The sequence below is a fragment of the Grampus griseus genome (genome assembly GCF_964374135.1).
Source record: "Grampus griseus genome assembly, chromosome: 15".
Classification (NCBI taxonomy): Eukaryota; Metazoa; Chordata; class Mammalia; order Artiodactyla; family Delphinidae; genus Grampus; species Grampus griseus.
The window spans coordinates 21651817-21672291 of NC_139009.1; the positions used below are offsets into that span (position 1 = coordinate 21651817).

The 20475-nt window shown below is 42.1% G+C and overlaps 2 protein-coding genes and 1 pseudogene across 4 annotated transcripts in view; 1 reads left to right on the forward strand and 2 right to left on the reverse strand.

The window, feature by feature from the left end:
* The window catches only part of BABAM2 (BRISC and BRCA1 A complex member 2), a 434760-nt gene that overhangs the window by 392712 nt on the left and 21573 nt on the right, over positions 1-20475 (forward strand). For both annotated transcript variants that reach the window (XM_082671824.1, XM_082671825.1), the window contains one exon: positions 472-625. In XM_082671824.1, coding sequence (XP_082527950.1) covers positions 472-625 — 154 coding nt within the window. The remainder of the gene's footprint in view (positions 1-471; positions 626-20475) is intronic.
* Positions 5543-6247, reverse strand: LOC309833499 (annotated as a pseudogene). Its single transcript has one exon. The product of its transcript is annotated as an uncharacterized misc_RNA (transcript).
* LOC309833500 (serine/arginine-rich splicing factor 5-like) lies at positions 6511-6988 on the reverse strand (the record flags this gene model as incomplete). The annotated part of the gene is given in 2 exon segments (XM_082671832.1): positions 6511-6931; positions 6934-6988. Coding segments are annotated over 2 exon segments (414 nt in total). The 3' UTR covers positions 6511-6572.

The following is a 20475-nucleotide window of genomic DNA, read 5'->3' on the forward strand; positions in this document are numbered from 1 at the left end:
ATCCATTCTTTAAAGATGGTCTCCATCCCACCTCCTCCATCGAATTCTAGATGAGGAAGACAGTGCCTCACCTTTGAGGAGTTTCTGATATAATGGAGACTTAAAGCACATATACAACTAACTCCTCTGTGGAATAGTGGACAAGGTAAGTGCCACAGCAGGTCAGGTGGCTGGGGGTGGCCAGCTTCTGTCACCATTTCCTAGGCTTCCTTCAGCACCTGCACATCAGGCCTCATATTGGTTGAATTTTTATTTATGGGTGATTTGCCTCTCCTCCTAGATTGTAAACTCCATGAAGACAGGGAAGGCACCTTGTATTTCTTGGTCTCTCTCTCTCCATACCTTTTGCCTAAGCCTCAACCAGTACTTGTGGTTCAAATAGTCTTGTACCCAACATTCAGGTTTAGCCCAAAAAGTGTATTAAAAGGCATTTAAGCCCTAACTTTCTTTTCCTTTCCTCTGTCTTTGCAGTTGACCTGCCCCTGTTTTTTCCTCGAGACCAGCCGACTCTCACATTCCAGTCCGTCTATCACTTTACCAACAGTGGACAGCTTTATTCCCAGGCCCAGAAAAATTATCCATACAGCCCCAGATGGGACGGAAATGAAATGGCCAAAAGAGCAAAGTAAGTGAATCAATTGTTACTTCTTGCAAATAGAAACATTTTGTTTATCTAGTCCAGGAGTTGGGCAAGCTACTGCCTGGAGGCTAAATCCTGCCCTGTGCCTGTTTTTGTAAATAAAGTTTTATTGAAACAGCCACACCCATTTTTAAACTTATTTTCTATGGCTGCTTTCATGCAACCATAGCAGAATGAGTAGTTGAAACAGACCACATGTGGCCTGGAAAGCAAAAAATACTTGCTATTTGGCCCTTTATAGAAAAAGTTAGCCAACTCCTCATCTAGCCTCCTCAGGTAGATTGCCTTTTTTACTTTTTAAATGGGTTATATGATTTTTCTGAAATCTACCTTTCTATTTATTTTATTTCTTTTTTTAAGATTTATTTATTTTTGGCTGCGTTGGGTCTTAGTTTCGGCGCACAGGCTCTTCGTTGTGGTGTGCGGGCTTCTCTAGAGTTGTGGCACGACGGTTTTCTCTTCTCTAGTTGTGGCACGCAGGCTCCAGGGTATGTGGCCTCTGTAGCTGTGGCAAGCAGGTTCCAGAGCACTTGGGCTCTGTAGTTTGCGGCACGCAGGCTCTCTAGTTGAGAAGCGCGAGTTCAGTAGTTGTGGCACACAGGTTTAGCTGCCCCGCGGCATGTGGGATGTTAGCTCCCTGACCAGGGATCCAACCCGCGTCCCCTGCATTGTAAGGCGGATTCTTCACCAGTGGACCACCGGGGAAGTCCCTCTACCTTTCTATTTAGATTAGAGAATAAGTACTAGGTAGAAATTGGAGTTAAGGAATAACTGGTGTCGATGAAGAAAATATTGGCAGCTACTTTCAGTTTTTTTTAATGGAAAACTTCAGCTGACAGTAAACAAATAGAATTTTTGCCTAGTAGTCAACACATGGATCCAGTACCTAGTTTTTCATATGGAACTATAATGTCTTTGAAGGAACAGAGTGAATTATATATCCCATTGCATCTCTGCAGCCATTACCCAAAGTAGGGCCTATGTCTTCTTTGATTGAATAAATGGCTACACAGATAGCTTAGGACTGTTAAAATCCTATGGAAGTAAGTTGGGAATTTGATAAAGGTTGAAGTTAGCTGGAGCTTGGAATTTAGAGATACAACTATTGCACATGAATCTCTCTGTAGAAAGCTTTCACCAGTCATATGGAATACGTAAGTGTAAATGCAGAGAGTGTTTTATAGGTAAGACTTTGGTATCTGGAACACCAGTCTTCACGAGCCATGGCCTTCCTAGATTGAAGCAACAGTGGATCAACACCATAGTTTCCAAAAGTAAATCATAAGAGTGGCAGGTGGTTATTACTGTATCACTCCGTACAGCCATGTGCTCACACCTGTGATCCCAGCTGAAGGATGATCAGATCCAAAGAATCACAGAAATGAAGAATATCAATTCAGCATCCTCTTTATTGCTCATCCAGTATTTACTGAGCATCTACCGTGATCCAGGCAATGTGCCCCTTGCTGGGGATACAATGATAAATAAATTAGAAATTGTCCATGTCTTCATGGAATTTATAGCCCAACAGGAGAGATCAAAGCCTTTATCATATCAAACGTGTGACGGTTTTAAAGTACCTACTAGTAAAACCTGGGCTTTCAGACCTAGAATGCTCTTGATTGGTAAGACTTCTTGCCCTTTCCTTCCCCTCCCTGGGTCCAATTTCCATCCTCAGGTACCCACTGGCATCTATATTTTCTGTAGTACAAGGCCTTCACTCATAGCAGGGTTGGGGCTCTTTTAAATGACAGAGTAGCTTTCTCTAGAAATCCAGACCTCCCCAGATTCACATGTGGAATCCAGAGCTGTTGTTACCTGAACCTTTAGTGTGCCCGTCCTCCCTGTATTCCTTTTTGTCTGTGATGCCCAAGTCTGAAATTCTATTTAAGGAAAATAACAAACATATGCAAATGTGACTAATAACAATGAGTAAGACTGACTTATCTTGAAATAAACTTGAAAAGGGGGATTATGATGTAAGCTTTACATCTGAGGGATTGCAGTTGTTTAATTCTCCGGGCTTTCCCTGTGTATACAAAGGATCTGCCCTTAGAAGATGGGCTGTTATTTGTGGTATGTGCTGTGGAGTCTGAACCAGATGTGTTTTTGTGGTTTCCATGGCAAAGCTATCTCGGTGTGTGTGTGTGTGTCCGTGCGTCCATATACGCACACGCGCGCTTCTTAAGTAGACATTTTAGAATGTATGAATTGAGTCTTCAAGGAGTTGCAGACCACAAGCCTATGATTTCAGTATAGGAATATCGTAAGTGAAGCCTGTTTATCTTAACAGATTGGTTCAGAGTTGCAAGAGACATTTGCTTTACTTTACCAGCCTAAAGAAAACATCCGAAGTAATGTTAAAAAAAGTCTGCTTTCTACTGTAATGAAGATGGATCCATTTTAAATGTAATAAAAGAGAAAGCCAGCAGCTCATGCTAGGAAGAAGAAATAGTTTAAAAGCTCCTTCTTAAATTGACCTGAGTAACTTCCCTGAGCTGTGTCAGAAGGCCAGGTAATGGATAAGCACAACCAGAGAACTGTCCTGCAGTACAGACCAGAGTTTGGTGGAGAAGGTGGAGAGACAGGACAGAAAGAGAGAAAAGTCAGCTGCAGCATTCCTTACACCCCCTGCTGAAAATATTGTATGTATACAGTGCGTAAAAGGCTATAATTCACTTGGAGAGCTCTGCCCAGGACATAAACACTCTCACGGTTTATGAACAGCACTAGAGCCCTTTGAGTGGAGTCAGCTGTTTATTCCCTCCTGCAGAGCAAAATTCTAAGCATGTGAATTTAGAAAGGACACTTTCTGGCCAGGGCTCTTCCTATGACATGTACTTCTTGCTCGTGGCTGTTCAGCAAATTCTGTCCTCACAAGTAAATTACCCTCTGCCAGGTGAGCACAGGCTTCAGGGTCATGTGTTCCCCAGTTCCTATCACAAGTTCTAATCTATAAGCTCTGTGGCCTTGGGCAGGGCTATAACCTTCCTGAACTTCATCGTGTAAAACAAGACTGTACTCCTCCCTACTGATGGGCTTGATATGAAGGGTCAGTCAGTGGGTGGACATGTGAAAGACCGTTGGGTTTAGCTTCTGCTTTGTCCCACGGTGCCTGTGCCCACTGCTCTCCTCCTGCTGTCCTTCTGCTCCTGCAAGTCTACCCTTCCTTCCACATTCTTCCTTATGGTTTTCCCATCCATGCTAACTTGCAGGCAGCTCGTTCCCCTCTTTCCAGTTTTGGTTGACTGTTGGTCATATACTGCTTTGAAATCTCTTTTGTATTATTCTTTGATTTTTTCACATCTTTGTATATATCTCATTTCCTTAATGGACCTGTGAGTCCTTTGAAGGCAAGGGTTTTGCATATATCTTTTAAAGCTATTTATTGTCATGTAATTGACATACACTTATAATTTACGTACAATGAAGTGGACAGATTTAAGTGTATCTTTTTTAAAAACAATTATTTATTTATGGCTGCACTGGGTCTTAGTTGCAGCATGCGGGATCTTTTTTAGTTGCAGCAGGTGGGCTCACAGTTGCAGTATGCGGACTCTTAGTTGCAGCATGCATGTGGGATTTAGTTCCCCAACAAGGAATCGAACTCGGGCTCCTGCATTGGGAATGCAGAGTCTTACCCACTGGACCACCAGGGAAGTCCCTAAGTGTATCTTTTGGTGGAGTTTTGACAAAGTTACCTTCTACCCCTCTCCAATTAGTCTCCTCACCCCCAAGACAACGCTGTCTGATTTCTATCACCATGTCTTAGTTTTTCCTCTTCTAGATACTTCTAATAAATGGAATAATACAGATTGTACTCTTTTGTGTCTTTTATATTCAACATAATTATTTTAGAGTTATCTGTTATGGCATTCCTTTTTTTTACTGCTGAGCAATATTTCATTATATGAATATACTATAATGTACTAATCCATTCATCTGCTAATTATATTTAGGTTGTTTCCAATTTGGGGATTTTTATGAATAGAGCTGGTATGAACTTTTATATAAGCTTTGTAATAGACATATGTTTTCAATTCTGTTGGTAGATACCTGGGAGTATGTGTATGATTAACTTTATAAGAAACTGACAACCTTTTTCGAAGTCCTACCAGTTTATACTCCCACCGGCAATATGCTGGGTTCCAGTTGTTCCGTATCCTCTCCAACACTTGGTATTATCAGTCTTTTTAATTTTAGCTGTTCTATAGGGGATGAAGTGATGTGGCATTGTGTTTTTAATTTTGATTTCCTGATGATTAATGATGAGCATATTTTCATGTGCTTATTGGTATGTTTTCTTTTGTGAAGGGTCTGTTCAAATTTTGCCTATTTTTAATCAGGTTGTTGGTCTATTTATTATTGAGTTTTAAAAGTTCTTTATATATTTGTCAGAAATATGTGTTAGAGATATTTTCTCCTAATCTATGGCTTGCCTTTTCATATTCTTTGGTTTTTCAGTTTTATAATCTTTTATTATCAATAACAAACAGCTGCTTTAACGTCTTTGCCAGGCAGCTGTTAAAGGGTGGGTGGACGGACACCCCTTGACCCTAACAAGGAAAACTCAAATTAAGCCTTTACGTACAAGCAAATTTAGAGCTCTTTTAAGTGTCCAAAGCTATTAATTAGTTTAAGTGAGGCATTAAACTAATTCTGTATCAACATATTTGAATAACCAGGAACTAAAACGTTCAAATTTTTCTAGTACAAAAAAATTAAATTTGCTTTAGTTATAAAAGAGCTCTGTCAATATACACAAACTGTATACTTCAGACATTCACAAAAATGTGAGCAGAAGGCTTATCAAAAACACTGAATACAATTAGTTTTCAACAACCCCTGGTGGTCCACATCTACAAAGATACCCAGCCCAACCCAACCCACCCCCCTCCAACTCCCACCCCCACAGAAAAGCACATACTTACCAGAATTTTTAGCAAGTATGGTTTGGGAAAAATTTTTTTTTTTTTAAATGGCCCCCACGGCAAGTTATTTACAGTTTAATTGCCACTGTCAACTGATCTGGACCTTGACCGGGACTGGGACCTGGACCTGGACCTCTGGCGATCCACAGATGCTGGAGACTTAGATCTACTTGAAGAACCACGTCTCTGGCTCTTCTCAGGCACAGGAGACCTACTAACAGAACGGGACTTGCTCCGGCTCCGGATCCTGGACCGGCTCTAAGACTTGCGACTCCGGGAACGAGATCGGCTACGAGACCTCAAGGAACTCCTGGTCCGGGAATGAGACCTGCTTCGTGACCTACTGTGCCTTTTGCTGCCTTCAATTAATTTGATTTTTCTCCCATTTATTTTTTTTCCAGAAAGCATTCTTTAAGTCACCATAAGAGGCAAACTCAACTACCCCTTCATTTAATTTAGGTCGATGTGCGTCCGCAAAGGTTACTTCCCCAGCTTGTCTCATGAAATCTTTGAGATCCCTTATTATTATTTCCCTAGGCTAGTCAAGCAGCAAACCATTAATCGGTCGGAGAAACCTTCATGACATATGCCCAACTGGCTCTTCACCACCCACTTGAAGGACACTACCCAATCGATGGAAGCCTTTAATCGCACAGCCCTCCCTATTAGCAGACTACTGGCGGATGCAGACATGTTCTACTCTTGTGTAGTTACCAAGGACCACTTTACTGCGATCAGGATTCCAACGACCACCTAATTTCGTATCTTTGAACTCTTTTTGACCAGGACCTCTTATTTGGAAGCGTTACAGGAAGACAGCTCTCAACTTAGGGATCAGATCACGTTATCAACGCTCTGGGATCACTGCAACCTGGCACTTCAAGGAAGTGCACCGATTACGTCTAGACCGACAAACACAGATCTAGAGGTGGCCAATTGATCACTGTAGGAGCTGACTGGCAAAGTCAACCAGGCCCAACCAAGAGTGACCGAGACAACAATTAGGATAACCCACAGGCTCTCCTCGTCATAAGGCCAACGACACAGATAGGCTGCCAGCTGACTCTTGAAGATAAATTCTCAACTATAAGCCGATTTTCTGTTCTTACAGGTGGAGCGTTTCGTCTATCATTTCGAGGTCTGCGACTACTAAAACGGTCTGAGTAGCGTCCTCTACCTCTTCCGCCTCGAGATTGAGCCCTAGCATGTTCAACTGTAACCCTTTCACTGCAGAGTTCTTTTCCATCAAGTCCATATACAGCATCATCTGCATTCCTGGCATCCTCAAATTCCACAAAACCAAAGCCTCTTTTCAGATCAATATCTCGTATTCGTCCATACCCCTTGAAGAATCTTTCACATCTTTCTCCCGGGCCGCTGGATTTAGCCTCCCGATGAATACTCGACAGCCACTCATGTCAGGCTAGTACTTCTTCGAATAAACTGCGCTCATTGGACGCCATCCTCCGCACAGAGAGCAGCCCTGACCACTCGCGATCTGAGCGGCCATGAAGAAGCCTCAATCCGAGAAGCCTTTCCCTCAAAGTGAGCCACTCACCTACCGGACAGGATCTTTGGCAGCTGAGACCCAGAGAGGTCCGTAGTCTGCGACGGAGCCGGCAGCCTCCCCGCAGACCAGGACTCAACTCGTCTACGTCTCTCCACAACTCTTCATATTCTTAACAGTATCTTTTGATGAGCAGAAATTTTTTATTTTTAATTAAATCTATTTTATCAGTGTTTTAGTTTTTATTTATTTAATTTATTTATTTTTGGCTGCGTTGGGTCTTTGTTGCTGCGCACAGGCTTTCTGTAGTTGTGGTGAGCGGGGGCTACTCTTCATTGTGGTGCGTGGGCTTCTCATTGCGGTGGCTTCTCTTGTTGCAGAGCACGGGCTCTAGGCGCCCAGGCTTCAGGAGTTGTGGCTCGCTGGCTCTGGAGAGCAGGCTCAGTAGTTGTGGTGCACGGGCTTAGTTGCTCTGCTGCATGTGGGATCTTCCCGGACCAGGGCTTGAACCCGTGATGCCTGCATTGGCAGGCGGATTCTTAACCACTGCGCCACCGGGGAAGCCCTATCAGTGTTTTATTTTTATGTTAATATTTTTGTATCCTCTTAATTATTTACCTTCCACAGGGTCATGAAGAGATTCTCCTGTGTATTTCTCTAGGAGCTTTGGTTTTGGTTTGACATTTAGGTCTATGACCCATCTCAAATTAATTTGGGGATGTGGTATGAGGTAGAGACTAAAGTTAATTTTTTTGTTTATATATCTCCAGGTTAATTTAAGCAACATTTGTTGAAAAAAACCTTTCTTTCCCCATTGAATTACCTTCATGCCTTTGTAAAAATAAATAGACCAGGGCTTCCCTGGTGGCGCAGTGGTTGAGAGTCCGCCTGCCGATGCAGGGTACATGGGTTCGTACCCCGGTCCGGGAAGATCCCACATGCCGCGGAGCGGCAGGGCCCATGAGCCATGGCCGCTGAGCCTGCGCGTCCGGAGCCTGTGCTCCGCAACAGGAGAGGCCACAACAGTGAGAGGCCCGCGTACCGCAAAAATAAATAAATAAATAAATAGGCCATATATGAGTGGGTCTGTTTCTGGATATTCTATTTCATCTATCTATTTTTCTGTTTATATACCAATACCAATGGTTCTTAGAATCAGGAAATGTAAATTCTCCAACTTTATTATTTTTAAAGATTGTTTTGGCTGTCCTAGGTCCTTTTCTTTTCTGTATACGTTTTAGAATCAGTTTGCCACTTCCAACCCCAACCTGCAAAAGAAAAGCCTCCTGAGATTTTGATTGGGATGGCATTGAATCTGTAGGTCAACAAGGGAAGAATCGACATTTTAACAATACCAAATTCTTCCTATCAGTAAACATGGTTTTATTTAGATCTTCTGTAATTTACCTCAGAAATGTCTTAAGATTTCAGTGTAGAAGTCTTGGATATTTTTTAATGTTTTTGCTTTTATTGTGAATGATAGCTTTTCAGATTTTATTTTCCAGTTGTTGCTAGTATATAGAAATAGAAATGATTTTTCTATATTGACCTTGTGTACTGTGACATTGCTAAATTTACAATCCTACTAAGTTCTAGTAGCTTTTTTAATAGATTTCTTAGAATTTTTTACATAAATAGTCATATCATCTGTTAACAGCTTTACTTCTTTCTTTCTAGTGTTTAAATCTTTACATTTTTTAGTTTCTTTTTTTTTTTTTTTTTTTAACCTACTTGCACTGACTGGGACCTCTAGTCCAGTGTTGTACACAAGTGCTGTGAGCAGACATCTGGCCTTATATTTCCACATTAAAATTGATGTTAGCAGTAGGTTTTACATAGATGTCTTTAGCAGATTGAAGAAATTCCCTTATATTCCTACTTTGCTAAGAGTTTTTATCATGAGTGAGTGTTGAATTCTGTAGAATGCTTTTTCTGCCTCTATTGACATGATCCTGTGGCTTTTCTTCTTCTATTAGAGTGGTGAATTACGATAATTAGGTTTTGACTGTTAGACCAACCTTGCATTCCAGGGATAAATAAACCCTTCTGAGTCATGATATTTTATCCTTTTTTATATTATTAGATTTGATTTGCTAAAATTATGTTAAAAGTTTTACATCTGTGTTCATGGATGATACTAGTCTGAAATTTCCTTTCTTGTGTTGTCCTTGTTAGACTTTGATAATAGCACTACACTGGCTTCATAAAAGGAATTGACAAGTTTTCCTTCCTTATCTGTTTTCTGAAAGAGTTTATGTAGGTTTGGCATTATTCTTTTCTAAATGTTTGGTAGAGTTTATTTGTGGGGAAAAAAATTCAATGTCTATACTAAATATAGGGATATTCAGATTTTTAAAAATTTCTTCCTGTGTTAGTTGTAGCAAGTTGTGGGGTTTTTTTAAGAAATTTATCCATCATATTTAAGTTGTTGAATGGATTGCCATAGAATTGTTTATGGTATTGTCTTATTTTCCTTTTAATATCTATGGGGGCTATAGTGATATAACTTCTTTTATTCCTTACAGTGAAAATTTGTATCTTTTTCCTCTCCCTTTTTTTTTAAAAACAGTCTACCTAGGGGTTTATCAATTTTTCTGATCTTCTCAAAGAAACAAGCTTTTACTTTGTTGATTTTATCCATGGTTTGTTTTCCATTTTATTAATCTATGCTTTTATCTTTATTATTTCCTTCAATTTATTTTCAGTTTAATTTTTTTCAATTTTTTCAAAATAGAAACTTAGATCATTGATTTTAATCCTTTCTTTCTTTTTTTTTTTTTTTTGTGGTACGCGGGCCTCTCACTATTGTGGCCTCTCCCATTGCGGAGCACAGGCTCCAGACGCGCAGGCTCAGCGGTCATGGCTCATGGGCCCAGACGCTCTGTGGCATGTGGGATCTTCCCGGACTGGGGCACAAACCCATGTCCCCTGCATCGGCAGGTGGACTCTCAACCACTGCGCCACCAGGGAAACCCCTTTTCTTCTTTTTTAATATAAGCCTTTAAAGGTATAAATTTCTCTCTAAAGTTTGCTTTAGTTGTATCCCACAAAATTTGATATTTTTTTTGTTTTTATACAGCAGGTTCTTAGTAGCCATCCATTTTATACCCATCAGTGTATACATGTCAATCCCAATCTCCCAATTCATCCCACCACCACCACCACCCCCCCACCGCTTTCCCCCCTTGGTGTCCATACGTTTGTATGGACATCTGTGTCTCTATTTCTGCCCTGCAAACCAGTTCATCTGTACCATTTTTCTAGGTTCCACATATATGCGTTAATATACGATATTTGTTTTTCTCTTTCTGACTTACTTCACTCTGTATGACAGTCTCTAGATCCATCCACATCTCAGCAAATGACCCAATTTCGTTTCTTTTTATGGCTGAGTAATATTCCATCGTATATATGTACCACATCTTCTTTATCCATTTGTCCATCAATGGGCATTTAGGTTTCTTCCATAACCTGGCTATTGTAAATAATGCTGCAGTGAACATTGGGGTGCATGTATCTTTTTGAATTATGGTTTTCTCTGGGTATATGCCCAGTAGTGGGATTTCTGGGTCATATGGTAGTTCTATTTTTAGATTTTTAAGGAACCTCCATACTGTTCTCCATGGTGGCTGTATCAATTTACATTCCCACCAACAGTGCAAGAGGGTTCCCTTTTCTCCGCACTCTCTCCAGCATTTGTTGTTTGTAGATTTTCTGATGATGCCCATTCTAACTGGTGTGAGGTGATACCTCATTGTAGTTTTGATTTGCATTTCTCTAATAATTAGTGATGTTGAGCAGCTTTTCATGTGCTTCTTGGCGATCTGTATGTCTTTTCCATTATCATTTTGTTAGAAAAAATTTTTAATTTCCTTTGTGATTTCTTTTTGAACCATGAGTTATTTTTAATTGTGCTGCTTGAATTTCAAGTGTTTGGGGATTTTTCTAGATGCTTTATTGTTACTGATGTTTAATTTCTGTTTTGGTCAGAGATTATAATCTGTGTGATTTTAATCCTTTGAAATTTGTTGAGACTTGTTTTATGGCCCAACATATAGTCCATCTTGATATAGTTCATGTGAACTTGAAAAGAATGTGTGTCCTGCAGTTCTGAGATATAGTGTTCTATATACATATTAAGTCAAATTACTTGTTAGTGTTGTTCAAATCTTCTATATCCTTACTATTATTTTTTGTGTTTATTATTATAACAGTTACTGAAAGGAGGTGGTAAAATTTCCACCTATGATTTTGTATTTGTCTATTTCTCCTTTTAGTTCTGTCATTTTTTGCTTTTTGCATTTTGAAGTTTTGTTATTTAAGTACATACATATTTGGAATTGTTATGTCTTCTTGATAAATTGGCCATTCTATCATTATGAAATGATTCTCGGTATTTCTGATAACACTACTTCACTTGAATTCTGCTTCGTCTGATATTAATATAGTTACACCAGCTTTCTTTTTCTTTTTTAATTTTTATTTTTTAACATCTATATTGGAGTGTAATTGCTTTACAGTGGTGTGTTAGTTTCTGCTTTACAACAAAGTGAATCAGCTATACATATACATATATCCCCATAGCTCCTCCCTCTTGCGTCTCCCGCCCACCCTCCCTATCCCACCCCTCTAGGTGGTCACAAAGCACCCAGCTGATCTCCCTGTGCTATGCGGCTGCTTCCCACTAGCTATCTATTTTGGTAGTATACATAAGTCCATGCCACTCTGTCACTTCGTCCCATCTTACCCTTCCCCCTCCCCGTGTCCTCAAGTCCATTCTCTACATCTGCGTCTTCATTCCTGCTTTCTTGTGCCTATTTTTTGCTTGGTATATCTTTTTTCATCCTTTTGCTTTCATCATATGTGTGCCTTTATATGTCAAGGAAACCTTTTGTAACTTGGTTTTTTAAATCTAGTCTGATAATCTCTGCCTTTTAATTGGAGTATTTCATTCATTTATATTTCATATAATTAATGAACTGGTTGGGTATAAGTCTATCTTCTTACTATTTGTTGTTTAATTTCCCCTGTTCTTTATCCCTTTGTTCTTCCCTTCCAAATCTTCCATTTGATTTATCTGAGTATTTTTTAGTATACCATTCTCTCTTATATTCATCTTTTAGTTATAGCTCTGTGTATCATATTTTAGTTATTAGCACACTAAAATATATTCTTAATTTATCTCAGTCTACCATGAATTAATATTACAACAGTTCAAGTATAATGTAGAAGCCTAAAACAATGTAATTCTCTTGTGCTATTATATTCAGATGTTTCACTTCTTCATATATTATGAATCCCACAATACATTGTTATTACTTTGGCTTTTAATAGTCAGTTGACTTCTAAAGAATTTTAGAAAAGAAAGAAAAATTATGCTCCATTTTATTCTGGCTTTCTGCACATCCACACCCAGGCAGATAGATGAAGTTTCCCATTCTCTTTACCACTTGTCTGAGCCTCCCTCCTCAGAGGCCTGGCATTTGAGTAACATAAATACAGAGAGGAAATGCATGTGGCAGTTAAGAGCACTGACCCTAAAGTCAAGAGAGAGTTGGGTTTAAACCTGTCTCTGCTATCACTAGCTGTGTGACTTTAGGCAAATTCATAGTCTGAATCTGTCTCCTTATCTATAAAATAGTGAAGCTAGTTTAGAATATCAAATGGGGTGTGTGATTTTCTATTGTTGATTCCGCAAATTTTATATCTTAAAACAGCACAAATTATTATCTCACACTCTCTGTGGATCCAACACAACTTTCCTGGCTTCTCTGTTTAGGGTCCCAAAAGACTAAAATCAAAGTGTTGGCTGGGGCCATTACCACATCGGAGGCCCAGGGCCTCTTCCAAGCTCATTCAGGTTGTTGGCAGAGTTCAGATCCTTGTGGTTGTAAGACTGAGGTCCCTGCTTCCTTGCTGGCTGTCAGGTGGAGGCCATTCCCTGCCACGTGGGCCCCTCCATCATCAGGCTTGCAGTAGTACATCAAACACTCATGTTTCCAATTTCTGACTTCTGTGTTACTGACATCTAGTCTCTGATTTAAAGGGTTCATTTGATTAGGTCAGGCCTACCAGTTAATCTCCCTTCCTTAAAGTCATCCATTAGGTTCCATGTAACGTAACCCACTTACAGGAATGAAATTCATCATTTTTCAGTCCTGGGGATTATACAGGGAGTGTACACCAGGGGCTGAGGAATCTTAGGAGCTATCTTAGAATTCTGCCTACTACACAGGGTAATGTAGGTGAATTGTCCAGCATAGGATCTGTCATATCATAAGCATTCAGTAAATGTTAGAATTCAGCGTCATCATACCTGGAGGAAAAACAGAGATTTTTAATTAAAAGATGGTGGAGTCAGCATTGCTAGCTTCGCATGCAACCGAGTAAACAGTCCCTCAAACCTCAGTGACTTGGCCAGAGATTCTTAAGTTCTAGGCTGCTCCGTCCATGGCTGCTGTCCCCTATGGTTGTGTCTTCTTGGTGCCAGTACAGCCAGTTTGAAAGGTGGAAAACCTCCATCCTTCAACTGTATAATCTACATAAAACCAACTATCACTTAAAAAAAAAACCTGAACCCTCTCGTTACCTACCTTGGTATCTTATACATAGCTTTAGCTCTGTCTAAATGAATGAATCAGATAATTTTTTATAATCCTTTCTAGTTTGATAAATCTGTGAATAAGTGGAGTGAGTTTTCCCTGAGTTTCATTGTATAAAGCATTAGGTTGATCCTAGGGGCCTGAGTATGTTCTCAGAGCAGCATTGAACCCTAAAACCACCTACTGCAGTGGCTTGTCACGCATTAAATCCATTATATAAATGGAATATTTCGAAAAATAGCTTCTCGGTCAACACATGCAAGCAATTCATCATGAGCCTTCTAACACATTTTGTTGTTTCCCCTCTTGACTCCATGTCAGAAAGAGATGTTATTTTCTTATTTAGAAACTTATCGAGATACTCCCAAAGCAATCCCTCATTCCCCATACGTGGCTCTTCACCGTGCATACTTCTGTTATTTGTCATTCTGTTGTCTTTGCAGAATAACTTTCTCTTTCAATAATTTTTTAAAATTGTACATTCTGGGCTATTTCAATTATTTTTCATCGTTAATACCTTAGTATTCCCAAAGACACTGTTTCCTTCAAACTTCTCATTAGCTGCTAAATGCTTCAGTCCAGCCTTATGCATTAGCCCTCTAAGTAAAACAGGTAAAAACAGATCTTCTCTCCTCAAGAGAAGGGGGTTAGATGTCCCCACCTGATGTGCCCTCATCCCTTCTCTTACTCTGGCCTCCGGGACCCCTCTGGGATGCCATGGAGCACTGCGTGGAAATCCCAGTCCTAAGAGGGTACTTCACAGTACGGTCGCAGGAGCCCTGAGGCCTGAGAATTCTTTAGAGACCAGGGTAGGGCTCGTGGGGGGAAGGGTGATCTTGAAGCATAAGTGGTTATAATGTGAGCCTACTCACATCTCCTGGTAAGATTTAATTGTGGCATCAGGCCTCTCTCTGCAGTCCCTGTGCTTGGTAAGCTGGCCAGAGGGAACGCTGACTGAACCAGCTTTGGGGCCCAGGTATCCAGTCATCGCTCTGCGTTAGGGAAAACCCTGACGGGGACTTTGCAGCCCTCTCCCTCTCCCAGGACCACTAACACCCCCCCCCGCCCCCGCCCATCCCTCCCCTTTATAACTGTATTTTTGGAACTCCCATCTGGCACCCAGGGGTAGGGGTTGACCAGGAAGGTAAGACTTGTGGCCACTGACTGCTCACCCTCACAGCCTTTCTGCGAGGGGAGCAGCTGCAGAACTGAGCCATTCTGGGCAGGAAGCGTCCTGGGAATGGAAGGGAGAGCCCCGAGCTAGGCAGAGCAACCAGGCTGGGGCTCCCAGAAAGCTCGGCCACACGGGCCCCATCGGAGCTCAGACCTCAGTGCAGAGCCTGCAAGCCCAGCTGCTGCTATGATTCATAGGTTTTCTTTCTTTTTTTTTTTTTTTTGCCTTGAGTTTCCTAGGAATAGTTCCCTCTAAAAACTCCCAACCTCATCTCAGCTGAACTCCCCTCAAGAGAGAAGAGGGAATTTTCCAGGCCCAGGCTGGCCTCGCTTGGGGGATGAGAGCACCCGTAGAAGACAGGAGAGGAACCAGTGATGGTGCCTCCCGAGGAACTGGGGAAGGCTAAGGGCGCCAAACCTTCCTCTCCCCCACGCGCCCCGGGTTCCTGTGTTCACAAGCTGACCCATCCCTCCTAGGGTTTAAAGAGAAGGAAGTTGTGAGGAGAAAAATAAAGGAAATAAATACCATGAAATTCTTGGATCTTTGAACTCTCACAGAGAATCATTTTGAAAAGTATCTTCAAGGGATTTGGTTTGTTTTTTCCTTCAGAAGAGAGAGCAACAGAGACAGGGAGGACTCCAGATCTGCCTGGCATCCAGGCATCCTCTCCAAATTGCGTAGGGCAGAGAGAACATGTTATTTATTAGAACCTGACATCTGTTGCTGTGAAATGATAAGCTCCATTAAAAAGCGCGGCCATCAATTACTGCTAATACAGCCCTCATCCTGGAGTGGGCTGCTCACCACACTTCCAGCCTGTGCAGACCAGGCTGTACCAGGCACAGAGCATTCGCAGCCCCGCGCAGCCTCCCCGCTCCTTCCACAGGACCTCTCGGGCCGTCCCTCCCAGGCCCTCCAGCTGGGCTCCTGGCTTCCTTTGATTCCACTCTTTGGCCACTCTGAGGGCTGTTTTCAGGACTGAACCCCTGTCCATGCTGCTTTCTCAGTGGGAAACAGGGTGAGGCTTTACTCTCTGGTCTCAGTCATGCAAGCCAGAAGGAGCTGCACACAGCAGAGTAACTGGGAGATGAACGCATCTTAGTTGGGGGAATTCACTTAGTTGTGCTGTTGTGAGAGCTACTGATCAGCTCAGGCTTGGGTATCCCTCCCAGGATGGGAAAACGTTCATGATAACCAAGTGCACCTACTTCCTTGTTTGTGAGTTACAACCCTACGTTTTCTTGGAAAAATAGACAGATGTCCTATAAAGTCAGAAAGGAAGGAATAGGGGAGTTGGTTTTGGATTTTTATAGTATATGAAAGTAGAAACACACGCTTATTCATGGAATCGGAGTTGCCTTTGAACGGTTGGAAGGGAACACGTACAGTAAGTAAAGAAAATGCAGAGAATAACAGCCTGGGAGTTAGGAGACCTGGGTCTCATTTGGACGCCATTATTAATTTCCTGTGTGAACCTGGAAAAGACACTTCACCTTCCGGGGCCTCAGTACCCTCATCTGAAAGTACTGGGCTAGTAGCTGATGATCACTGAGCTCTAACATATTTCTGGGGTTTTAAGTGAAAATTGTGTTTAAGGAAGTTTAGCATACTTTTTTGTTCGTGTTGACAAAATTCCATCTCTGTTGCCAGAGGTCAGACACAAATTGAAAACATTGCTAAATGGAATTAAGTACACTCCGTACGTGATGTTTTTTTGTACAGCCCGTATCTAATATTTATAGAACACTTCAGCTGCGGGACGTGCACACATATGCCTTGAACACACACACCCAGTAAAATACTTCTAGATGTAATACTTTTTCAGATGTCAAGTTAAAACAGCTTCTCGGGAATTAGGCTTGACTGTTCAGATGTGCGTGTTGGTTTCTGACAGGTGCCGCCGGGGCTGCTCAGGGCTTATGATGTGGAGTCCAGCCAAGGCAGGAGGGCCAAGCCGCATGGTTCTATCATTTCTCATTGAGGCATGCATTCTAGAAATAGGGGAAGCATCAAAGGACGACCGTCTAATCTGTGCACATCATTAGTGACAAGCAGAGGCCTTGCTTCTGCAGAAATGGGATTCTGTCTTTTCTGTGGTCAGATCCTTCAGCACAGGGACCACCTGTGAACATGAACTAGATTCATGACTTGTTAAAATCACAGCTTTATAGAGGTGAGCAAAAACAGGGAGCAGATATTGGGGTAGTAACCACTATGCCAGTGACCTCCAAAATCCACAGCCAATAGCAGAGCTAGGTTGGGTGACCAAGCAGGGGTGCATTTAGGAAGGTAAGTGTGACAGTAGGGGCCAGTCTCAGGACGTGGAACACGGAAGGAACCTTAGGCATCTAGTGCCACCAAATCGAGTATGGTCAGCATTAACCATTGTGGTGGAAATTAAATGCAGTGATTGGTATATTGAAAACCCTCAGCCCAGTGATTGGCGTAAACTTGACATTCACTTCATCATCTTCATTTCCTGGAAGAACTTGTTCAAGGCCATACAGTACAAAGATGAGAGCCCTTTTACCCGATCACTGGTCCAGGGCCGGCCCGAGCCGCCTCTGGCCTCTCCCCTTCACTCTGCCTGTTTCCCGCTCCCTTGCTCACAGGACAGCACAATGGAGTCAAGGGCTGGAGGGCAGCATGCCTGCATCCACATATCCACCACCTTCCCTTGGGGTGGCCGGGCATCGAACCTTCTTCCTAGTGGCTCAGCCAGCAGGCTGAGGGATGCTGTGGCCACGGGGAAAGTCCAAGGTATTCTTGAGCAGAAATAACTCTCCTAAGAGTGTGGAGACCTGGCACTGAGTACCTTTAAGGGAAGGTGACCATTCCTGTGGCTGAACTCATTACTATAATCAGTGAGCAAAAGAAGAAGAAGGGTATGATAATGGAGCAGGCCAAAGGAAAGACACTGCTTCACAGCTGCCTCCAAACCAGCAGGAAGGCTGCACAGTCAAGAAGAGGACAAAAAATTCCAGTGACTCCTATCTTCCCAGACAGAACTTCTGGCACTTAGTCATGCCTAATGGAAAATGGAAGCCAAGAAAGCAGAAGTGAGGCTGGAGTGACCTAGGGTAGTTCTTATCCAGAGTCCCCTCTGAGGAGAAAAAGTGCCCTGGATGGTCAGGGCCGGGTTGCCAGGTAGAAGTGCCACGGCCATGGGGAGAACAGGCTTTAGAGCAGCCGTGATTATAAGAATCAAGTGGAACAACGGCTTCTGCAGTGAAGTTATTGCTGGTAATTCATTCAGCAAACATTTAAGAGCTATATACACAATAGTTGACCCTCAAACAATGCGAGGGTTAATCCACATATAACATACAGTCGACCCTCTGTATCCAGAGTTTCTCCATATCTGCGGATTCAACCAATCACGGACTGTGTAGTACTGTAGTATTTACAATTGAAAAATCTCCGTGGTTAAGTGGACCCATGCAGTTCAAAGCCATGTAGTTCAAGGGTCAACTGTATATACAGAGTATGTGCAAAGCACTGGGGACCACAACACACACGCACACACACACACACACAGACACACAGGGTTGCTGCCCTCCAGGCGCTAAAACTCATCCACCTGTTGTGAAGAGTCCCAGCTACAAAGCCCACTGATTGATTTTTGGAACCGTCCATCACTGGTTGAGATTCTGTTCCAATGATAGGGCATCCATGACATTAACTACTCAGTACACTGAGTACAAGTCAAAATTGCAAAGTGGGAAGCTCTGTAGCTCTTCTAAAAATCAAATTTAGAAGACCAAAATTTTCCATTATTGATCATTTTGGGGATCGGATAATCTTTAAATTGTCATTATTTCAGTTGCCCAGAAAAGTGAAATTTATGGGAACGTATATGTAAAGGCAAGACTATGTTGTTTCTTTCTGAGAATAAGTGATAATGGATCAACCAGTCTCTCCTGATCATCTTATAGACAATGAAAAGAATAAATATGCATTGAAGGCTGTCACTGCACCAGCACAGCTGTAAATGCTTTATATATTTTAATTCCTGTGATTCTTGTAACAACCCTATGCGACAGGTACTGCCGTTACACCTATTTTACAGATGATGAAGCTGAGGCCCCACAGAGTGAAGTGACTTGTCCAAGGTCACAGTGTAACTTAGTGTAGGAACTGAGGATATACCTTGGGTTTCCCAACTTTTAGACTGACATTCTGCTCTTATAATGCCCTGCCACTCTTCCTCAGACTGATTGCCTGAGTTATCCCAAAATTGCCAGGCAAGTGAGCTCAACTGTCTGTCTGTAACTGCAGAGTCTCTGGGTTCTCTGCCTCGGTCAGCACACAGGTTTGGCAAGCCCCAGTGTGGATTTGTAGTGGCAGTCATTTTGATTAGGTCCTGCCCAGATCACCAGCATTTTTCCCATTCTTTTATTCATTCATTCAGCAAATATTTATTGAATTCAAAGTAGGTATCAGGCACCATGTTAAGTGATGCGTGGGACACAGTCTGCCTTCACTGGACCAGAGGTGAGATGAAAATTCTACATAAATAACTTATCAGGCAGCAGCATGTGCAACATGCAGGTGAAACGCAGTCAGAGTCCCGAGGAGAGATGATGATGTCTGTTTCCTGAGATTCAGGTGGCTGACTCTAGAGGGTGGGTAGGAACTGATGTGCAGAGATGGAGGGAGGACACTCCTGCCAGAGGGAACAGAGGCTCAGAGGCCAGGAACCATGGGGTTCCAGGTAGGCCAGTCTCCTTTGAAGAGGGCAGCAGTAGATGAGGCAGGAGAGAAGGAAAGAAAAGAGGCAGGTAACAGAGTTCTGCACGGTAGAAGGAATGATGCTCTGGGATCAGACCAGCCAGAATTCAAATCCTGGTTCTACCACTTGCTAGCAGTATTTTGTTACCGCTGTGGATGTTGGTTTTCTCATCTGTACATGAGGATAACAGTCCTCTCTCACAGTGGACTGTGAATGTTAAGTGGGAAAATGACTGTAACATGTCTGGGTTATTGTTGATGTTCAATTAATGGTGACTTCTTATTAACTGCTGTGCTAAGACACTTGATCTCCTTTTCTGTAGGCAATAAGGTTTTTCTTAAATTAGCAGATTACATATTGATACAGTGACCTGCCTTGGCATAGATATATAAAGCATAATAGAGCCTTCTTGCCTTGGAAATAGTAAGGAAGGCAGTAAAAACTGAGATCTGTGGTCACACTTGTGCACCACTATAAAGGAATGCTTGTCTTGGGCCCTTTCACCTTTTCTTTGCCACCTCAATACCCAAGAGACTGACTCTTATTCTCCAGAGTTAGGGTTTCCAGTTTTAGCAATTAAAAATACAAGTTGCCCCATTAAATTTGAATTCCATATAAACAACAAATAATTTTAGTATAAGTATATCCCATGCAAAATTTAGGACATACTTACACTGAAATGTTATTTGAAGTTTATTTGAAATTTAAATTGATATGGGCATCCTTTGTGGAGGGACAGCTCAGGAATCGGTCAGAACAATCTGTCCGCCTTCCTGGGGAGGGGGACCCCCCCCATCTTCTAGTCTCGTCCCTCAGGTAATAAAGGCTCTGCTCAGCAGACTTCGGCAGTGCCTTCAAATCACTTCCTGGGTAGAGACAGTAAATGCTG